The following is a 20,494-nucleotide window of genomic DNA, read 5'->3' as shown; positions in this document are numbered from 1 at the left end:
CAAGAAATGAAACCAACCGGTCAGAAAACAGCAAAGGTCTTTTTAGGCATACTGAGCAGTCCTCAGCAGTGACCCATGTAAAGTGTATCTCTTTAAAGCAAGCACAGGATACAAAGGTCCCACTAGGCCCCATAGGCCTCTAACGCTACCATGGAACAGATTCTCATGCTCTTAGACTCTAGAAACACCACTCTCCACCCCCACCATGAATATGTGCACTATTCCTTCAAGGCCTTTTCTAATTCCTAAAAAGTAACAACTACAATTACATACCTCAAGTTCAGACACTACTCTAAGCCCCCACCTCATATTATAGCAATTATTTACTCTTTTCTTGTGTTCTGATTAACACTTATGTCCCAACCTGAATTCTGAATAGGTTCTACTCTCAATCTTTTATCTCCCTACCTTTTCTCAACTTTCTAACTCACTTGAGGAAAAACCTGACAAATGATGCAAAGGCAAATACTATCAATTCTACTTTCACATTAAAACCTCAAGGCACCCACACTTTTCTCCATCTTCATCAACACTGTTGTCATTCAACGGACCATTATCTTGTGCCGAATCTGCTGTTTTCTCATTTACTTTTGCTTCATCACCATCTATTCTCCATGTAACAGTCAGGGAATCTTTGAAACTTAAGTTACATCATGTCACTCTCTTAAAAGTGCACTGTAAATAAGGTCCATTTCCTACCAGCATTGAGGTCCCACCCAGTTTTGGCAGTTCTATAAGATTATCTTGAGTCTTGAGCTACCCTCTTCCTCACTGACTTCCAGCCAGTCTAACCTTCTCGCTAAAAAACAAAAAGGTCTCCTATTAACCCCTCCTTTAGGGTCTTCACTTATGTTTCAGGAGCCTCCGAGTGACTATTGTTTATGGATACAGCCTTCACCACCCTTCAGGTGCTATGGGATGTCTTTCTGTATGCTCTGAATATGTGTTGCTCTGATTGGTTGATAAATAAAGCAGCATTGGCCTATGGCAAGGCAGCTTAGAGGCAGGCAGGAAATCCAAGCAGATATACAGAGAGAAGAAAGGAGAGGCAGGAGAGATGCCAGCTACCACCCAAAGAGAAGCAAGATGCCAGCAGACCAGTAATGCCATGGCCATGTGGCAACTTACAGATTAACAGAAATGGGTTAAGTAATAATAGCTAGCTAGCAAGAAGCCTGACACAGGCCATACAATTGGTAACTAATATAAGCCTTTGAGTGATTATTTTATAAGCAGCTGCAGGACAGTGGGGGCCAGAGAAACTTTCCGGCTACATTCCAGGTCTCAGTGAGACAGCCTCTTACAAGGCAAAAAGAGTGAGGCCCTCACAATAATACTTTCACAACTTACTCTTCTGATGAGTTTTAAACTAGCAAGATATTTTGTTTCTAATTATATAAATTAATGAACTAGTATCTTAGGCAAGGCTAATCACAAATATGTCCTGCTAGCTAATATATGATGGAATAATATATAAATAATAAGATGGTTCTTACCTTCTCAACTTTTTTCTGCTTAACTGGGGGTTCAAATCTATCATTGGCTCCAAAATACTGAGTAAGTTCCTTCCATTGGGTTTCACTTGAGGACTGCTCACTGCAAGATAAATTAAGTCTGTGTACACAAATTATGACTCTTTTTATTTTGATTGTTTTTATCTAGTTGCAATAATTACACTTCAATGACTACTTCTCATGTCTGATCATTATCAAGGTAAGTAGTACAGTAATCTAGAAAGTTCCACAAAACTGTTAAATAGTAACTATTTTAAATTCCACCTACCTGTGAGATTCTTTTTCATTCTTCAATTTGCCTAAAAGGAATTTAGAATACTTAATTATTCAGCTATTATTTCAAAATCATGTTTTAAGAAATTAACTCAATTAGTCCATTTAGAGTTAGTACAACTAACAACCTAAGTTAAAAAATAAACACCTTTTTTGGAGCGTTTTCTTTCTTTCTGTCTGAATCTTGACGTTGAATTTTTCTGTTCAGAATGTTTTTTATGCAATTCTTGAAATTTCTATGTAAAAGGAAAAAGAGCATGTGTGTGTGTGCTGGAGATAAACATACATTTTAACAACGAACAGATATGTTAAGTAAACTCCTTATGCTCTGCCATTTCTAAAGCTCTTGAGATACTCCAGTCCTCACAACTCTCAGTTGAATTGGGATATTCATTGGTTTCGATATAAGCTGTTTGATAACAGAGAATGAACTCATTTATCATGGTAGGCGAAGTAGAGCAGATAATCCTATGAAGTTTTTCTTTTTATTTATGTAAAACAAAATGAGAATCACAGTATCCACATGGCTAAAAGAACAGTGAAAATATTATGAGCCCCCTCTGCCGTCTGTTATATCCCAACATATTCTTCCCACAGCACACACACAGAGAACACATGCACATGGACATGCACACTTTCCTAACATCACACAGGAAACCTACACTCCACATGTGTAAGGGAATTCCAGAAGGACATTTCTCATATGCATTTGCATCAGTCTCTGTCTCAGCTTTTGGCTTGCCTGCTGGGAAATCTGACATCTTGGGCTTCCTACTGCTGTCAGTCTTTCCATCTTCCTGCAAATGAAGTTCCGTAAGCCCTGGATTCTCTGGTGTGGCTTCATCTTCAGAATCTGGCTCAACATCACTTTCATTTAGCCCAGGAGGTAACAGCCCACTCCACATCTTTTCTTCTAGAAGGAAAAAAGGAAAGATGAATTCAAACTCAAATAGTAGCCACAGAAACTATTTTAAAACCACTAACAAGATATCCCAGGAGACCAATATATCTACCAATGCAATTTAATTTAAAATCTAAAATGAGATGAACCCTCCATATAAAATAGCTAACATAAGTTGTGTTAAGTTGAAAAAAAAAAGGTTAAAAGTAATTTAACAGTTTAAGTATGCTACAATACACATCTCCAGATAAAGCAGAATACTGATTCTCTAAAGTATGGATTATTCTGCCTACATGAAACTAGTAAAGCACCCATGGCCAAGCACAACAATATACTCTGTAGGAATTTAAAACAATGTATTTTTTAAATTTTATTTTGTTTTGTTGTTCTTATTGAGACAGGACCTTACTCTGGAGCCCAGGCTGGCCCTGAACTCATGAAGATCCTCCTGCTTCAGCCTCCTAAGTGCTGCAATTGTACGCACGAAACATTACAGCCAGTTTAAGGCTTAAAATAACATGCTTCACATTGTACCCATTAAAGGATGAAATAAAGGTGGGTGGATGCATCAACTAACGAAGCACATATAACTTTCAAAAGGCTTACTGTCTAAGAGCAGGTTAACAGTTAAAGAAAAAACTTTAAGCTGTATACATATGTTTTAAAGGTTATAGTAGTATGGGCAGCAAGATGGCTCAGCAAGTTAAAGGCATTTGCCACCAAACCTGATGACCTGAGTTCCACCCGTACATGGTAGGTGAAAAACAACTCTTGTAAGATGTCCCCTGACCTCTCTCCACCTGTGTGTATGCAAGCATACCCATATACAAAATAAATAAGTGTTAAAAAAAAAACTAACAGTAAATAAAGAGTACGGTAGGTAGAAAATATATCCTAGTTTTAAATTTTATACTGTTTGCTAAAATAAACCAAATGAAATATAATTCCAAAACTTAACAAGCATACAGTTTTCATGAATGACAATACTATGTATTTGGGAAACAAGAAGCTCAGAACAGTATTCAACAATATCTGTATAGCTCACTGGTATAAGCATTAAGTTTCACGAAAATGACTTTTAGAATTAGTGTAATCACTTCATTTGACTTCCACAGTACAGACTATTTTTTCATACAACTGAACCCAAAACAGTCTCAAGATTCATTATCAGTCAGAAGGGACAAAAGAACAGAAAGTCTGGGTGTCCTGGCCTATTTTGCAATTAATCTAGTAGGAAAACCAACCCCATTCTCTTCAGGTCATGGGTATCAAGGATCTTTGCATTACTCTGAATTACATATTTCTGCTTTCTTTTAAGGATCCTCTCTCAGATTTAAAGAAACAGGGTTTATTTTTGTGTTTTTAGGCCAGGTTTACCAGTACTTGATTTTCTGAAACATTCTCTTGGCTTTTTAAAAGAACCACGACGATTAGACTCCTGACTCCAGTTCCACTAGAGGCAGAACTCACTCAACAACTGTGACCCTCAGTTTCTTTATCTGCAGCACAGGATAATTACACTGGTTAGTCTGAGGATTAAATGAGATTCAACACTCAACAGCATTTAGGAAAGTCTAGGGGTTCAATAAATGTTTGGTGCTGAAAACCTTTTTATTTTTTAATAAACTTGAACTGTGCATCAAAAAACAAATGTTCAGTGGTTCTTGCTATTATTTCTGTGGCCATGAAATGCATTTTTATCACTCCTAATATGGACAGAAGGGCTCATAGGATACCTTTGAAGTTTCTGATATTTGTGGTGATTTATCAAGTGAAGCAAATCATGTTCCTCCCTGATCTCCACAGTCTGACATGAAGCTTCTCTAAATAAACCTGGTATTTAGCCTCTGAATAGGGCAATAAAACAAGAGGCAGATTACCAGGCCATTAATGGAGCTCAAACATTAATGTTCCTTATTTATAAAGGTCTTCTCTAACCATTGTGTGTAATTTTCTATCCAGAATTTAAGTTCAACTTAAAGTAAAGACCCCAAGTTATACATGTTCAGTCTTATAAAACCTGCATCAACCCCTAAACTTGGTTGAGATACTCGATAAAATATGCCAGTAGGGAGAGTAGAGTAGTAATGGTCTCTAAAACATCTTTAGGGTCATTATCCATTTGAGGATACTAAAACTGTAACAAATTTCAGACATTTTTTTAAAGCATGCTTGGGGCCTACTGTAGAAAGTATGCCCATGGCATTTTTCACTGCATGCTAGATATTCTCTAAGAGCCTGAGAACAAAAGTATAAAAAACAGAATAGAATCTGTAGCCTCACAGAGCAAAGTTTATACCATTTCAAGGAAATGTTACTCAACCTGAACCTTCAATGGCATGTGTCACCTACAAGTAGACCTCTGTTTTAGTATGTCTGGAGTTTCACAGTCTACATTCTGGGCATTCAAATGTGCTTCCCCATGGAGAGCAGTCTCAGTTACCCTACAGGAGTTATGCTTTTCCTTATCAGTTTCCAGGCAGCTATCCAGTTTTCATGGCTTTTTGAACTTTTTCAAAATTGCTTTTATCTACTGCTTGATATGGTATCCAAAACTGGTCTCAATATGGTATTTTCCTAGCTTGAAAGTTTCTTAAATGTACCTAAAGAAAAAAAAAAGTTAAAAGAATCGCCAAATCTATAATACAAAATTCAGATAAGGTATATTTTTTAACTCAGTCCTTAAAAATCTTTAGCCACATGTTAGTTTCCTGTGATACTGAGGTGTGGCACAAAACAAAAAGAAAACACAAAAACATATTAGGGAGATTCAAGTTTCTACTGGTAAACTTAGGTAACTGCTGGTAATGAGCCTGCAAAATGGAGCTGTCCATTGAAGCAGCAGCTCAACTGTAAACCAGCCAATATGGAGAGGCTGCTTAGTAATTTCTGCCATGGGCTCCTGTTTGAAGATATTGCTTTTCTATTCCTATTAATATGTGTCACTCATACGTTTTCCAACTGCTCCTGCTACTCTTGTTTGGGCTTCTCTGAACAGAGTTTCTTTATTTCTTTGAAGTGTCTCTTTCATTCCTTTCAGGATGCATGTCTTTATTTTAAGGGAGAAAAGTCCTAAATTAGTCTCTGAGAAAATCCAGCCAGTCTCAAAAGATGTGGAATAACAGACAAACAGAAAGTCAATTCTTCTATGTAGATTAGAGCCAGGCCTATTATAGCACTGCCAATGAATTAATTTGTAGGCTTTCAGTTTTTAACCTGCAACTCAATAATATTTAATTTAATCATGAGAGCCTCAAGGAAGACGTAAATGAGCCAAGGATCAATCCCTTTCTCTAAAGTTTCAAATATCACCTTCATATCGTACACTCAGTACCACTGCAGTTGTGATTTATTACACCCTACAAACTATTTGGTACACAACATGGGACACATCTTCTAGTTCTGGGCAGACTTTGCTATGAACTGAATGTATTTCTGTACTGTTCTAAATCTAAATAAAGTGGGTTTTCTTTACCCTCAAAAAACAAACATAGCCATATGGAGCACACATTGGCAGAAAACAATGCATTTAAAACAAAGTGGTTCAGCAGCTGGTAATCTTTTTTTTTTTTTTTTACAAAGTTTTATAATGAAAGTACTAGAAGTCACTAAGCTAATTATCAGTATTTTTTTTAAATCAAAATTATTTTATTTTTTCCCTAGTAGCACTTATCATCTACCATTAGGTAAGAAAACTTATTATCCTTCACTTGTTACCAGAGATGTTGACTATACACCTCGTTTTTATAATTCTTTTATAAGTTTTATAAATATCATCCCTCAAAATACAGAAACCATAGAGATACCAAATCTCAATAATAAAAGTTCTAGCTTGTGTCAGAATTGGAGACCACTAGTTACAGTAGCTAAAATAGGCTTGGGATTCAGATGACTTCCAGCCCTGAGCAGGCCATTGCATCTGCCTGGGTCTCCATCCTTTCTAAGCTTTAAAATGGGAGTGTGAACAGCTACCACTGAGATGTCTCACACCTTTAAAATGTTTATAATCTTAATGTTGCCAGTGCCCCAAATGCCCAGAACTGCCTCACTCTTTGATGTAATATACTATTCTCTCTCAATCATGAAATCTTGATGAAAGTTCAGGAAATGCAGTTTCTCTCCTCTACCTCACAACCCAGTCAAGAATACACCCTGCACCCAGGTCAGTGAAAAAGGACAGGAAACGAAGTTACAAGACACAAAGGCAGTAGGGGAAAAACAAAGCAGGCCATGGCACACAAGTCAAGAGCCAGGCATCAATCCTCATCACAATACTGATTAGAAATTAACATCAACCCATTTTAAAACTGGCCTAACTCATTGTGATCCACTTATTTTACAAAAGCCTGATGGCTTTCAGTTATGTACTTTTAGATCGTCAAGTTGGTGATGCATTCTTGGAGACAAAGATTTGGGAGAAGAACCAAAACAATGATTCTAGGCTGTAATTATAAGATTGCTAAAATTTAGTAAAAATTTTTCAGCACTTTTTACATGTGAAAAAATCAGGCAAGATATTACACTAAGTAACATACTGAGAGTCACATGTAGTCCGAGAAATGTGTTTTCTAGACCACCCAACTGCTTACAAGCTATACCCAAAAGATAAAAATCTGAGCATCTCAACAGATAAGCATTTCCTGTCTCTAACATGCCAGAATTTAAACTGTATTTTTATCAAATGACTATATTTATAATCATAAATTTTGTATTCAATTTTAAATAATCACAGACATCTAAATTTAATCTTATTTGTAAAATAATTATAACCATCAGCCTCTAACCTATAAGATCCTAATAAAGGATTTAATTAGTTCATGAACGTTGGAATTAGTTAATGTACTTTTTCGGATTAACGTCAACATTAATGTAAATGTCTTATTTATTGTTAGAAAATGTGTTCCTTTTTTTCAAAACAGCACAGAAAACACAAGGGGATCACAGGCCTGAGTTCGGACTTATTTCACATAAACTATTTATTTAGCGGGATTTCCTTTTGCTTTTTTCTTTGCAAGAGTGGGTGAGCGTGAATTAAAGCAATGTTTGTTTACAGCCATAGCCCGGAAACTACTTTTCCCCCAGAGCCTCTCTACCTTGTACGGAAAGATTTACAAATTATGCAATCCACGCCATTGTGCAAATACTTACGAAGTTCAAGACTGCGACAGGGTAGCTCTACAAAGGTACACCTCTTCCCGCTGACAACCTGGAACTCTGCGGCTCTGGGTATTTGGGGGCCGCGCCACCTTCGGATCTCAAGCCGCGTCAGAATCCCCACCGGAACGCCGGCCGGGACGCCGAAGGTCTAGCCTCCCTCCCATTAGCCGCAGTCGCTTTCCCCGAAACGGCAAGTGCACCCACGAGCCTGCCGCGCTCGAGGCTGCCCGGCCCCTCCTCGCTCGGCCTGGAACGGGACGGAGACGGGGCCCGCCACGGCCGAGTTTTCCTAGCCCGCTCCGGCGACCCCGCGGGGGAGCGGTGACGCCCGGCCGCTCAGACGCCTCCGCTGCCCTCCCTGCCCGGAACCCAAGCCCGACAGGCCCGCCACGAAGCCCGCCGCCAAGTCGAGCAGCGCGAAGCCGAACCTACCGGCCAGGAAGCGGCGGCTCAGCAGCCATCTTAGAACCCCGTCAACATCATGCCTTCTCATTGGCTCAAGCGGCTCAGCCAATAGGCTACGGCCATTCTGGCTCTGCGGTCGCCAAGGCAACAGCCTGACTTGCCTATCCTCTCCTATCTCCCTGGCGGGGGCTGTTTTTTGTTTGTTTGCTTTTTCCTCCGTTTTCTCGTTGTCTTTCTCCTTGGACGCAGCGGGTTTTGGTTTTTTGTTTGTTTGTTTGTTTTTAAAGCTTTGTTCTTTCCTAACTCTTTGCCTGTGCTGGTGCGTCTGGCTGAGGAAACTGCTGACTTCCTCGTTTACTTGAGTTCAAGCAAGAATTGTGGATACCCTCTTCAGGGAATGTTTTCATTCATCAATCCCTCTTCCTTCCTTCGCTTCCCCGTTCCTTTCTTCCTGTGTTTGAGTGCTCACTGTGTTCCAGGCCTCATGAAATTCTCAATCCGATTCCTGTTCCTCTGTTTACTGGGTTGGCACAGTGTATATAGGTCCTGATGAGGGCCGTGGAGGCGTGTAAATGGTGAAAAGATCAGAAAATATCACCGTGTGAAGACAATAAAAACAGACACGGAGACAGAGACGAATATAGGACTAATTCAGAACTGCGTCCATTTTCTGAAGTAATGTTCCGTAGTAAGATTAAGTATATGTTCCTATTTTCTTGTGGTGGTTACATGAGAAAATACAGGGCTAGGGAGATAGCTCAGTGAAAAGCTTACCGAGCAAGTGGGAGGACCTGAGTTCATTTCATCCCCAGAATTCATATTTAAAAAGCCAGAGGTAGTGGCCCGTGCGTGTAATCCCAGCACCGAGGAGACAGACAGGCAGACTCTTGGGACTCCTTGTCCAACCGCTCTGGCCTACTCGGCAAGCTCCAGGCCAGTGAGCAGAAAAGACAGGTGAATATCCCCTGAGGAACTATGCTTGGGAATTGTCTTCTGGACTCTATATATGTGTACTGGAACATGTGTGTGGGCACATGCACACACAAAATACAAAGCCTTTAACAAGTTTAAAAAGCCTATGACAAATTAAACTTTGAAGAATTTATTTGAACCAACAGCTGTTTCATGAATGAAGTAGTGTTATGATTCAGTCAAAATTCAGAGAGGTCCACCAGTGAGCAAACAATCCAGATTAAAAAAAGGAAAAGAAACTGATATAATAGTGTGGTTGGTCATATCTGGGCATTTATCTTATAAAACATGGTCCGATCAGCTGTCACACTGACTAGACTGAAAGTCAGCTACCATGATTTGACTAAGACTTGGCAACACATAAGAATACTAAAATACTCTTAAATTAGGCTGAATAGAAGGTATTTAGTTATTTAAAGCAAGGAGTTCAATGTAGGCCAAACAACGTACACATTGCTTAACCCACAATAATTTTCACTTACTAACATTATTAACAAATGCCTTTTTAAAAATGTTCTGATGTACAAAATGTTTGTCTGTATTTAATAATATGAATGGATTTAGCATTATTAGGTAGTTAATCCTACTACTTAAACACCTAGTACACCCATGCATCCTCTAATATCTTCTGGAAGATAGGCCAAGTTTATGATGTAGTGATATGTCCTAATTTGATAAGTTCCCCTCAAGCATTCCCTGATTTAGAGAAAAGCAAAGCTAAATAATTCAAGGATTCATATGGAAATCTCCAATGACAAGACTGTCTAGCTTTTAAATGGGATTTCCTTCTACTCAAATCCCTAAAGATCAAGGAAGTATATGAAACTGGTTTTGTAATTGTCAGCATTGAGTGGTTTAATTGTTGTGTTAGTCTGCTATAAATTGTCATAACAAAATATTATAGGCTGAATAGCTTAAATAATTAATGCATTTCTCCTGCTCTGGATACTGTAAAGTCTGCTAGCAAGGTCTCTTCTCTTGGATTATAGACAGCTACTATCTCTGTGTGCTAATGTGACCTCTTTGGAACACAGTTTAGGAGAGCTCTTTGGAGTCCTCATAAGGACACTAATGGTATCAGGGACTCATCCTTTTGATCTTATTTTACTTAACTTACTTCGTTAGAGGTCCCATCTCCAGATACAACTGTGTTGTGGCTTTAGGCTTCAACATGAATTGGGGGAAAGCACACAACTGTCCAGCCCATAACAATTGTTAAAGGTAGAAGTGTGGCCAGAATAGTGAGAGGACAGGGAGAAAAGTCATAGCATGGGGTAGAAAGAAATTATGTCAGCATGCTTAAGTATCTGAATTACTTCTACACATATTCCATTCATGAATGCTCATTGTTTACTGCATATTACTGTACATTGGGTGGAAATGGGTAAAAACTCCAAAGATTTATAATCATTCACATATATATGTATATAATTACATGCATATTTTCCCAATGTTAATATGAAATTCTTAAATATCTACTTATGATACTAATGAAGCCTGATAATAAACAAGTCATATCTCAGAGTTTTGTTCTGCTCCAAATTGTGAGACTGTCAACTTCTGCATTTTTATGTTTTGCAAGTTTTCTAAGGAAGATGTCAGTTATTTGATTTATTTTAATCAATAAATTTATCTTCCCTCCAGAAAATTCCTGCTCTGGAAACCTGCCAAACCATGTGTTTTGTGAATGAAATACTTGTATTTTTGAGATTTCAGTGAAACATAGAATTGTTGAATACTTTTTAGTAAATCATAGTGAAATATACCATGCAGCCAGTGAATTGTGCTGGAATTTTATTGCATCTGGCAATAATTTCAAGCATGTAAGTTTCATTTAAATTCTTCATATCTTCAAAAACACAAAGCAGTTTTTCTTTGCTGAGGAACATTAAAGTGTATGAACAGTTTGCTCTCATATTTAATATTTTTAGTGTAGAGATTTTAAGTCACACCCATGATATGAAAGATTAATTGTGGAATTCTTTTTGGTGGCTGCTAAATCTCTGATTGATGGAAATGTTCTCCAAATATAACGAAGTCCCTCAACTATTTCTCATTTGGATAAAGTGAATACAACTTTGTTGAACATGTAATAAATGTACTTCTTGCTGAAACTGAGAAAGAATAATTAATTTCCTTCTATACAATGTACTTCTTTTTCAAAATTGCAAAAATATGGTCTAGTGACTTAGGTAGAGAAATTGAAACCAGAGAGTTCTGAATTTCATAATTGTGTTGCTATCCATCATGATTGAGAAATTACAATTTATATGAACTTTTTTCACATTTTCAGAGTAAAACATCTATAAACAATGTCAAGTCTTCCAAGGATATACTTAACAACTAACAATTAACACTGTGATATCAGCAGGAATTGACATTTGAGGAAAGACATTTTCCATAATATAGGGGATTACTTTCAAATTCTTCAGGTCTAATGGGGAAAGACAACAGAAGAGGGACATTTAAAGAGTATTTGTGTATGTTTATATTTTGCCTCTAGTATCTCATGTACTCCTATGAAGTAGGTATGGGTGCATCATCTTTATAGATAGTAACTGAAGCAACTTGTCTGATGCCACACATCCAGCGATTTGCAGAACCAGGACAAGAATACAAACCTAACAGACAAATACAATGGATGCTGAGTTACTGCTTTCCCCCACTGTTCCATATTGCCTCATAAGGGGAGGTTCCTTAATAATCCCAGGGCAGAACATTCAAAAGTGTAGACATCCGTGATGACCAGTGTAACGGCATAACCAGTGGGATCTCACGAAAAAAGAGGTTTTGGTGTCTTTTCTCTCTCCTTTCCTATCACCATATAGTGAGTGGTCACATCCTGTCAGAAAGCCTCCACTCATTCCTGGTTTGATGCACTGAAATCTGTTGGTCTCTCCCTTTTCTTTTTAACACTTTCATTTTCAAAAATATTCCTCTACCTACTTCACCTCTCTAGATAAAGCAACACATATTAGTTTAATACAAAGCCTGGTAATTGAGAAGTTGTCAAGTAGTTTTCTGAAGTATAAAAATCAAGGCGCTCATGAAGGTTGACAGATGACTGGATTACACTGTCAGCACTTTTCCAATCTTTACTATATTATATGTCCAGTGCCATCTCTGTCTAAGGTGTGAGGATGCAGAAGTACATAAACAGGCTCGTTAAGAAGCTTGGCAGGGGTGAAGATGGAAATGAATTATATAAAGAGAAACGGGGGCTGTGGCTTAGGAACATCATGTGAACAAGTAGTGAGTACCAGGAATAGCATGATTTAGCAAAAACAAGAAATCAGCTTAGAACTAGGATGGTGATAAACACCTATAACCCTAGAACCTAGAAGGTGGAGGAAAAAATATTGCAAGGTCAGGATCATCTTGGGATGAATAGTTGAGACCCTATCTCAAAAAATATTCTTGGGCCAGACTTGGAGCATTTCCTAAGACAAATGCTGATACTCTAGTTGATCCAGTGGAAGAATTTATAGGATTCTGGTCAAGAAAACAACATAATGATTTAGATGCTCAAGGGAGATGAATGTTGAATAATCTTGTGCATTTGGAAGGTAAACTTGGAGCTATGTGAAGCAACATGCATAGCTAGAAGATCATTATAGAAGAATGATTAGCATCTAGACAAGTCAATGGGAATAGAGGGTAAGGGGCAATTGAACATCAAATTAAATATTTTCCCATTAATTTTTTATTGCCTTCCATTCTTCTTTGCATTTCATCACAATTGAGCACTTCTTTCTTCTATTCATGATGTTTCAGTTTTATGAATTTAGCCTAGCCACAGGGGCTACCTCCTTTACTATAAATGCCTATAAAACATTATTAGTTAAATGTGACTTTCAAACACCCTCCACCATCAGTTGTTCACCAGATCTGAGCTGCTTTCTACCTTCTGTACCATGTGGTAACCTGCATGGCTTGGTGTCTGTACCTGACTAAGGGTAATGGTGGATGAGAAATGACAGACATTAAAGACATAACAGACACAGGGACACAGAATAGCTGGGGTCAGGTAGTCCATATGCACTCTCATGAAGTGGTACCAACTACCTCAGCATGTTCACTTTCTATAGAACAGAGGGGAGGACTTAGCTAGTCTTGATAGGGAATCTCTGTAGACAACAGTCTTAGGAAGAGGAAGTTGCAGTTGCTAGTTTTGCATATATTGGTCAATCATAAATATTTGTACTTGCACACACTGGACAGTTATTCAGAGACACTTGTACTTGGACCCCAGTATGACTTTGCCAGTTTCCCATGGGTCTTAAACTTGGTTTTTGATATGGCTGTGCCCATGTCAAACAATACACATTCACTCAGGACTTCATCCACTCTTTGTAAATTTACTTAGGGCTTCACCAGCTCCCCACAGCACCATATCCCTGGTTTGTTCTAAATCACAATAAAGCTATGTCAAATGACTAATGACCATGCAGATAGTCTCTTGGTAGTACTTTTGGGGACTGAGCCAACATATTTTCCTTTTGCTATAGAGAAAAGAAAAGATCTGAAAATATTCTCTGAGTCTCCTGTGGGGGTCCACAGAGACCCCAGCTTGCGGCTTGTTTTCATCTTGACTCAAGGTCAGAGAGTCTGAGCTTACTTTCCCCTGCAAGGCTGCACAATGGGATGTTTTGACCAAAGGTGTGGTAACCACATACTACTTAGAGGACTTGTTTAACAGTTCACGTAAAATATAGAAATCTTGGAACTGCACAAGTCTACATGATGCTTTGGACCCATCCTAGAAGATGTCCTACTTATTATATCTACATACTTTGTGGAACTCATGACGAGGTCACTTCTTTTTCTTTAATTCATGTATGTTTTCACAGGAGTAAAGAAGAAAAATAATCTTTTACATTTTATATATATATATATATATATTATTTGCAGCCATCTCTGCTCATCCCCTAGACAAATGTTTACATCTGTTTTCATTTATTTTTATTCTAAAGAATTTCTTTCAGCTTGTCATGTAATAGTAAGTCTGTGAACACTAGATTTCCTTGACTTTTCTATTATCTGAAAATGTTTTTATTTTACCTTATTTTTCTCAGTTTCAACACTGTGATATAATTCACACACACACACACATACACACCTTATACTGTGCACTGTGATATTTAAAAAAATATATGTAGTCACATAAACACCATGATAATCAGTACATGAGTAATGATTCTCTCTGAAACTCTCTCTGAAGAACTCCTACCCTCCAGCTCCTATAAACAGCTGAAATATTTTATAGTTTGACATTTCCTGAATGGATTCATATAAATAAAATTGAATAGTAGTAGGTTATTTGGTCTGGCTTGTTTCATTTAGCATAACATGGGAAAGGATCATCAAAGTTGCCACATGTATCAGAAGTTTGTACCTTTTGTTGCTAAGTAGCATTCCCTGAGTAGTGACCATATAGTTTGTCTATTCACTAGTTGGAGGCTATTTGGACTGTTTTTGAGTTTTAGCAATAACAGTGAAAAATGCTAAGAAATACTCTACATAGATTGTGTGTGGATAAAGGTTTCAATTTCTCTTGGGTAAATATCCCTGAATAGGTGGTTGTTGAGCTGTACAGTAAGCTTAACTAGTTAAGGAACTGTTAAGTGTTTGCTAAGTGACCATTCCACTGTACATTCCCATCAGCAATCAACAATGTACAAGAGCTCATGTTGCTTTATGGTTTGTGGACAGGCAGAAACAGTTGGACCTGTTTACAGAAATATGTTGGTATATCTAAGTAGGATATTAATTTTAATATCAATTCTTTTATGGCTTCTATGGTTGGATTTTGATTTTCATCACACTGGATTTCAAAGAGTGGATTTTCTTTTCATAAATTTCAATTTACTGATTTTTTTTCTTTTGTGGGGTTAGGGTGTGTTTGTGTGTGTGTGCCTGTGCGTTTGTGTGTGTGCGTGTGTGTGAGTTAAAAAGTTTTTACCTTATTTAAGATCAAAAGGTATTTTCTCTGTTTTATTTATAGACTTTTTATACTGTTAGATTTCTAGGTCTATGATTTATTTGGGTCAGTTCTATATATGGTGCCAAGTAGAAATCAAGGTTCATTTTGGGAACCCAGCTGTCCAGCTGTCCCAGCAATACTACTTTAAACTCCTCCATTCAAGTCACTGTGTACCTTAATTGAAACTCAAGTTGGTAATACAGATGTGAATATATATTCTAGATCCTAGATTCTCTTCTATTGATCTGCCTCTCCTCCAATATTACACCATCTTAATTACAGTGGCATTATAATACATTTAAGCATGGTAGTATGAACCTTACATCCATTTGTTATTGCTGTTTCAAAATAGTTTTGATTATCTTAATTTGCTTGCTTTTTTTATACAAATTGAAGAATTTTTTAATTTCCACAAAAACTACTGGGGAGAATTTGGTTGGGTATACATTAAATCTATAGAGTAGTTTGGGGAGAATTGATACCAATATTGTTGAACTGGTACTTTCTTTAGTTTTTTTATTATTATTATTATTCTTTATATTTCTCAACTGGAGTTTCTTATCTTTTCATTGTTTTATTTTTCTTTCCACCCTAAAGCACAACTATTTTAAAGTTCTCATTTTTTATCCAAACATTGGATAATCTCAGGATTACTATTCATTGATTTTTATGTTTAAAATGGTTTGTTTCAGCAAGATAGCTCATCAAGGTAAGATACTTACTGTCAAGCCTGATAACCCGAGTTCATTCCTTGGAACCCACATGTTAGAAAGAGAGAAATTACTCTTACAAGTTGTTCTCTAACCTCCACATGCATACCATGGCACATGTGTGCACATGAGCATATGCATACACACACAAACGCACACTCTCTCATGTGCACATACGCACACACACAATTTAAAAAGGAAAAAAAGAATCATTCATGTTCTCTTATATGTCTGTTTAATAAGTATGCTAGTTTTTCTGTCAATACAAGATAGATACACCTTAGAAGAAAATTTTTATTTTGCATATAATTTCAGAGGTTTCAGCTCATCGTGGTGAGGAGGATGTGGCAGGTCACATTATGGTGGCCAGGAAGCAGAGCTAGGAATGACTCCTGCACTAATAGGCTTTCTCCTTTCTCCAAATTCATCCTATCTGCAACCCGTGATGAGCTGATACTACCTGCATTTGCTGTTACAAAATACCAGAAGCAACTTAAGGAAGGAAGTTCATTTTAGCTTATGGTCCAGAGATGTTCATAATGGTGGATAAGGCAGCAGGGATAGGAAGCTGGCTGGCTAAATTTTCATCCACATACAGGAAGGGAAAGAGACAGACAGACAGACAGACAGACAGACAAGAGACAGAGAGAAAGATACAGAGAGAGCAGGACGTAGAATGAGGCTATAAACCCTCATGATGTACTTCCTCCAGCAAGGCTGAATCTCTTAAAGGTTCTGGGAACAAGTGTTCAAATACATGCATCTCTGGGGGCATTTTTTATTCAGAGCACCACAGCAGCTGTCCCTCTCTTTTAGTTAGTTGATCTTCTCTGGAGAGACCCTCACAGATACACCCAGAGATGTGTTTTAATAATCTCCAAGGTGTCTTTCTATACACTCTATCACTGCAAATGATTTTGAATTCTATCCTGGAAATTGTGAATTATGTGCATAGAAACTCTGGATGAAAGTATGTTCTTCCAAGGAGAAGTTGATTGGCTATTTAAACCAGGGAGTTAACTTGGCTGAACCAAATGTAAGCTCTCTCTCTTCAGAAACAGGAGGCAGTGTAGATTTAAGTTCTGCTGTTTTTGCATAGCTGGATTCCTCGAGGGTCTGCCCTTTGCTTGCTTAGTAGGTAGTCAGTCCAGGGATTAGGCCATGGCTTATAAGTAAAATTTACAATCACATTCTCTTCTTTCCTGTGCTTTCTAACAATAGTTATTGGACCAAACTCTTTCCCAAGTAAGATCAGCATTCTATTCATTTTCTAATTCCCCTACAGCATGCTGGTTTCAGCTTGCCTTCAGAATAAAGCCTAGAAACAATGAATTTACACCTTACTGTCCTCTCCATCAGTGTCTGAACATTCCAGTATATATCTGCTTTTATTTTGTCCCCCAATACCAATGTTGTCCCATAGTTATTTTGCTTTTTCCAGAGTGTACATGTGTTATCTGTACAAATGTTGGTCAGAAAGCTGCTTATTTGGCTATGACAAGTAGAAATGTTGTCTAGTGCATGCAGATGCATATCTTTCCATGCACTTCTCATGGAGTTGTGGGGGGGGGATGTCAGAAGTGAACATCATGAGTCTTCCTCAATCCCTCTCTCCCCTTTATTTTTTGGGACAATCCAAAGCTGGAGATATGGCTCAGCCATTAAAGGCTAGGCTCACAACAAAAATATAAGAGACAGTCTATTGTTGAGCCTGGAGAGCCCCATTCAGTCAGTCACAGGAATCCTCCTCTGATTACCCAGCACTGGGATTAGAGGCACGGACTGTGCCACATCTATTTTTATGTGGGTACTCAGGATACAAATGCAGGTCTTCATGCTTGGATGACAAACACTACTGATAGAGCCATCTTCCCAGCACTTTCTCAGGGAATTTTGTTTTTAAAAGATTTATTTTTCTTTCAGCTGGTTTATAAGGTGGATTACTTCTGGGAATTTTGTTGAAAAGAGGGAGGAAGGATTGTACAAGCCAGAGGGGTCAAGGTCATTACAACAGAACCCACAGAAACAACTAACCTGGGCTCATAGGAACTCATAGATACTGGGCGGACAGCTAAGGAGCCCGCATGGGACCGACCTAGGCCCTCTACATATGTGACAGTTGAGTAGCTTCATCTACTTGTGGGACTCCTAGAAGCGGAAGTGGGGCCTGGGAACTTATTCCTCATACTGGATTGCCTTACCCAGGTCTTAAAACGAGGGGAGGAGCTTAGTCCTGCCTCAACTTGATATGCCATGCTTTGTTGACACACAGGGGAGGCCTGCCACTTTCTGGACAGAAATAGAGGAGGAGTGGATTCGGGTGGGCAGAGGGGAGGTGGGGGAGGGAACGGAAGAAGAGGAGGAAGGGGAAACAGGTTGGGATGTAAAATAAGTGAATAAATTTAATAAGAAAGATTTGTTTTTATTTTACTTGTGTTTTGCCAGCATATATATATGTATATACTAAGATTATATATAAGTGAATATAATATATTCACTAATAATTACTATTATATGATAATATTAAACATTTTATTATATAATTTTGGGATGTTTGTTTATTTGTTTGAGACAGAGTTTCTCTGTATAACAGCTCTGGCTTTCCTGGAACTCACTTTGTAGGCCTTGAACTCACAGAGATACTCTCCCAAGTGCTGAGATTAAAGGTGTGCACCACCACTGCCTGGCATAAAAAATAATTTTTAAAATCAGATACACACACATAAAAATGAAATTGTCTACAATTGTCCTTAATGATAGAATTTGTATATTTTCTTTTTATGACTTTTTGTTTACTGAAGTCTTTCAGCATATACTTCAAATACTCAACCTTTCTTTATTGTGATAGTCCATTCACCAGCATCTTGTTAGAACATTCCCAGAACACTTTTTCCAAATAACACCATTGTAGTTTTTATTTGTCTATTTGTCTTGAATTGCAGGAAAATATTTGTGTAAAGGAAATGGCATTCTGGCTCAGAAACCTAGGAACTTAACTATTTAAATGTCAACAATCTAACACCTATATTTGGTTACATAATTATCAGAGACAGTTTTACATTTAGAAAATTGTACTTTTGAACCTAAATATCTGTATTTTGCCTTTATTGGAATCAATAACCATAAATCATTAATATGTACCCACTGGGTATATAGCATATTACTAAGTAGACACTATCTTCTCAATTTTCACGACAAACCATGACATATTTCAACATATTCAATTTCCTTCAATTCTCTGAAGGAAATGAGTTCATGAACATTATATGCTCACCATCATATGGTCCAGATCTACACCCAGAACACCTGGTTCCTAAGCCCATGTAAGTTCCTCCATACCACACCATCTCCCTCAAAGAATGAGGAGGAAGTGGAAAGAGAAGAAGACTATAAAATGGTCTGAGTTCCTCTGAAATGTCAGCACTATTCTAAGTGTGTTTATATACACACTCTGATTTAATCCTCATAGCAACCATATGAGGGAGCTTTTTAATTATCCCTATTTTCTATGAGTAGACCAGGCTGAAATTTAAGTTGCAACATGGACCAAGAAAACAACCCAGTCTTCCACATGCCATTCAACACTTCCACAATGTCCCTTATTGCTTAAGAACTTGGAGCTAAGTCAAGGCATTTGGTGGTCAATATGAACATTTTCTTGGCTCACAAACATTGGCTCTAGGATTTAATCCATGTCAGAATGAAGATATTGCTGGGGATGAAAGCACACTAAGATTTATTAGTTAATTGTATGACAATGTGTTTGAATGACCCAACTTGTTTCAGGAAAGTAGTTTTCATGAAGTAATGGAGGACTAATAGAGAACAGGGCACTCTAGAAGAGGCAGGCTTGACTGGAAGAGAGATAAGGAGACAGACCTGAGGATGGTTGGTGTATGGAAAGCCTACCCTGCCTACTTTACATTCTTCTGAGCTTAGTTTTGTGAGAGAGAATCAAACACTTGGGACTCATAAGTGGAAATTAAACAATGAGACAGACACACTGTGTTCCAGAGAAGATGCTACAGTGAAGTACATATAATCCTTCCTTAAAAGCATATCGTACTTTGAGGGAGATTATATGTTAAGAGTTGTCCATCTGGCTCTGCCAAATATTAACTCAGGTTAATTGCAGCTGCTCCATCTATCATCTGCATGATGGTTTCATAGTTGAAGATGGCGCATTAAACAGTTCCTCTAATTGGATGCTACTCCCAGGCTATAATTTATCATATGTATTACTATCTTAATTGTGTGGGTATGTAACACTATGAGTAACCCGGAGGCATGAGGAGAAGATTCAGGAAGTCTGGGGCAGGTTCTCATCATGCTTCTCTCAAGTTTGATCTTTAGTGAAGTTAAACTGGGGATTCATTTTCTTAACCATGGACAAAAAATTATTTTAAAAAAAATCTCATTCCCATAAGTTGTTTTGACTTCTAAGTAGAGGATACTATAAAAGGTAGACTATTATAAACTCTCCTGAAGTGAAATATTTGCTTTATGTAAATCACCTTCTCAAGATAATAAATAATTAAAGAGCTTCTAAATAAAATAACGTACGAGGCTCTGAATTTCT

At 37.8% G+C, this 20,494-nt stretch overlaps 1 protein-coding gene across 9 annotated transcripts in view; it reads right to left on the bottom strand.

Annotated features, from left to right (window-relative positions):
* Nucleotides 1-20,494, bottom strand: part of Fam204a (family with sequence similarity 204 member A) — a 132,496-nt gene that overhangs the window by 28,775 nt on the left and 83,227 nt on the right. For 4 of the 9 annotated variants that reach the window (XM_052712258.1, XM_052712257.1, XM_052712260.1 and 1 more), the window contains 4 exons: nt 2,450-2,700; nt 1,936-2,023; nt 1,783-1,813; nt 1,497-1,596 (listed from right to left, as the gene is read on the bottom strand). In XM_052712258.1, coding sequence (XP_052568218.1) covers nt 1,497-1,596; nt 1,783-1,813; nt 1,936-2,023; nt 2,450-2,692 — 462 coding nt within the window. In that variant the 5' untranslated portion in view covers nt 2,693-2,700. The other 5 variants (XM_052712255.1, XM_052712256.1, XM_052712262.1 and 2 more) reach the window with 5 other exon arrangements.

Source organism: Peromyscus californicus, unplaced genomic scaffold (genome assembly GCF_007827085.1).
Source record: "Peromyscus californicus insignis strain IS unplaced genomic scaffold, ASM782708v3 Scaffold_4__1_contigs__length_199733344, whole genome shotgun sequence".
NCBI classification, from domain to species: domain Eukaryota; kingdom Metazoa; phylum Chordata; class Mammalia; order Rodentia; family Cricetidae; genus Peromyscus; species Peromyscus californicus.
The sequence above is the reverse complement of the archived record's forward strand: the minus strand, read 5'-3'. Positions and strand labels throughout refer to the sequence as shown.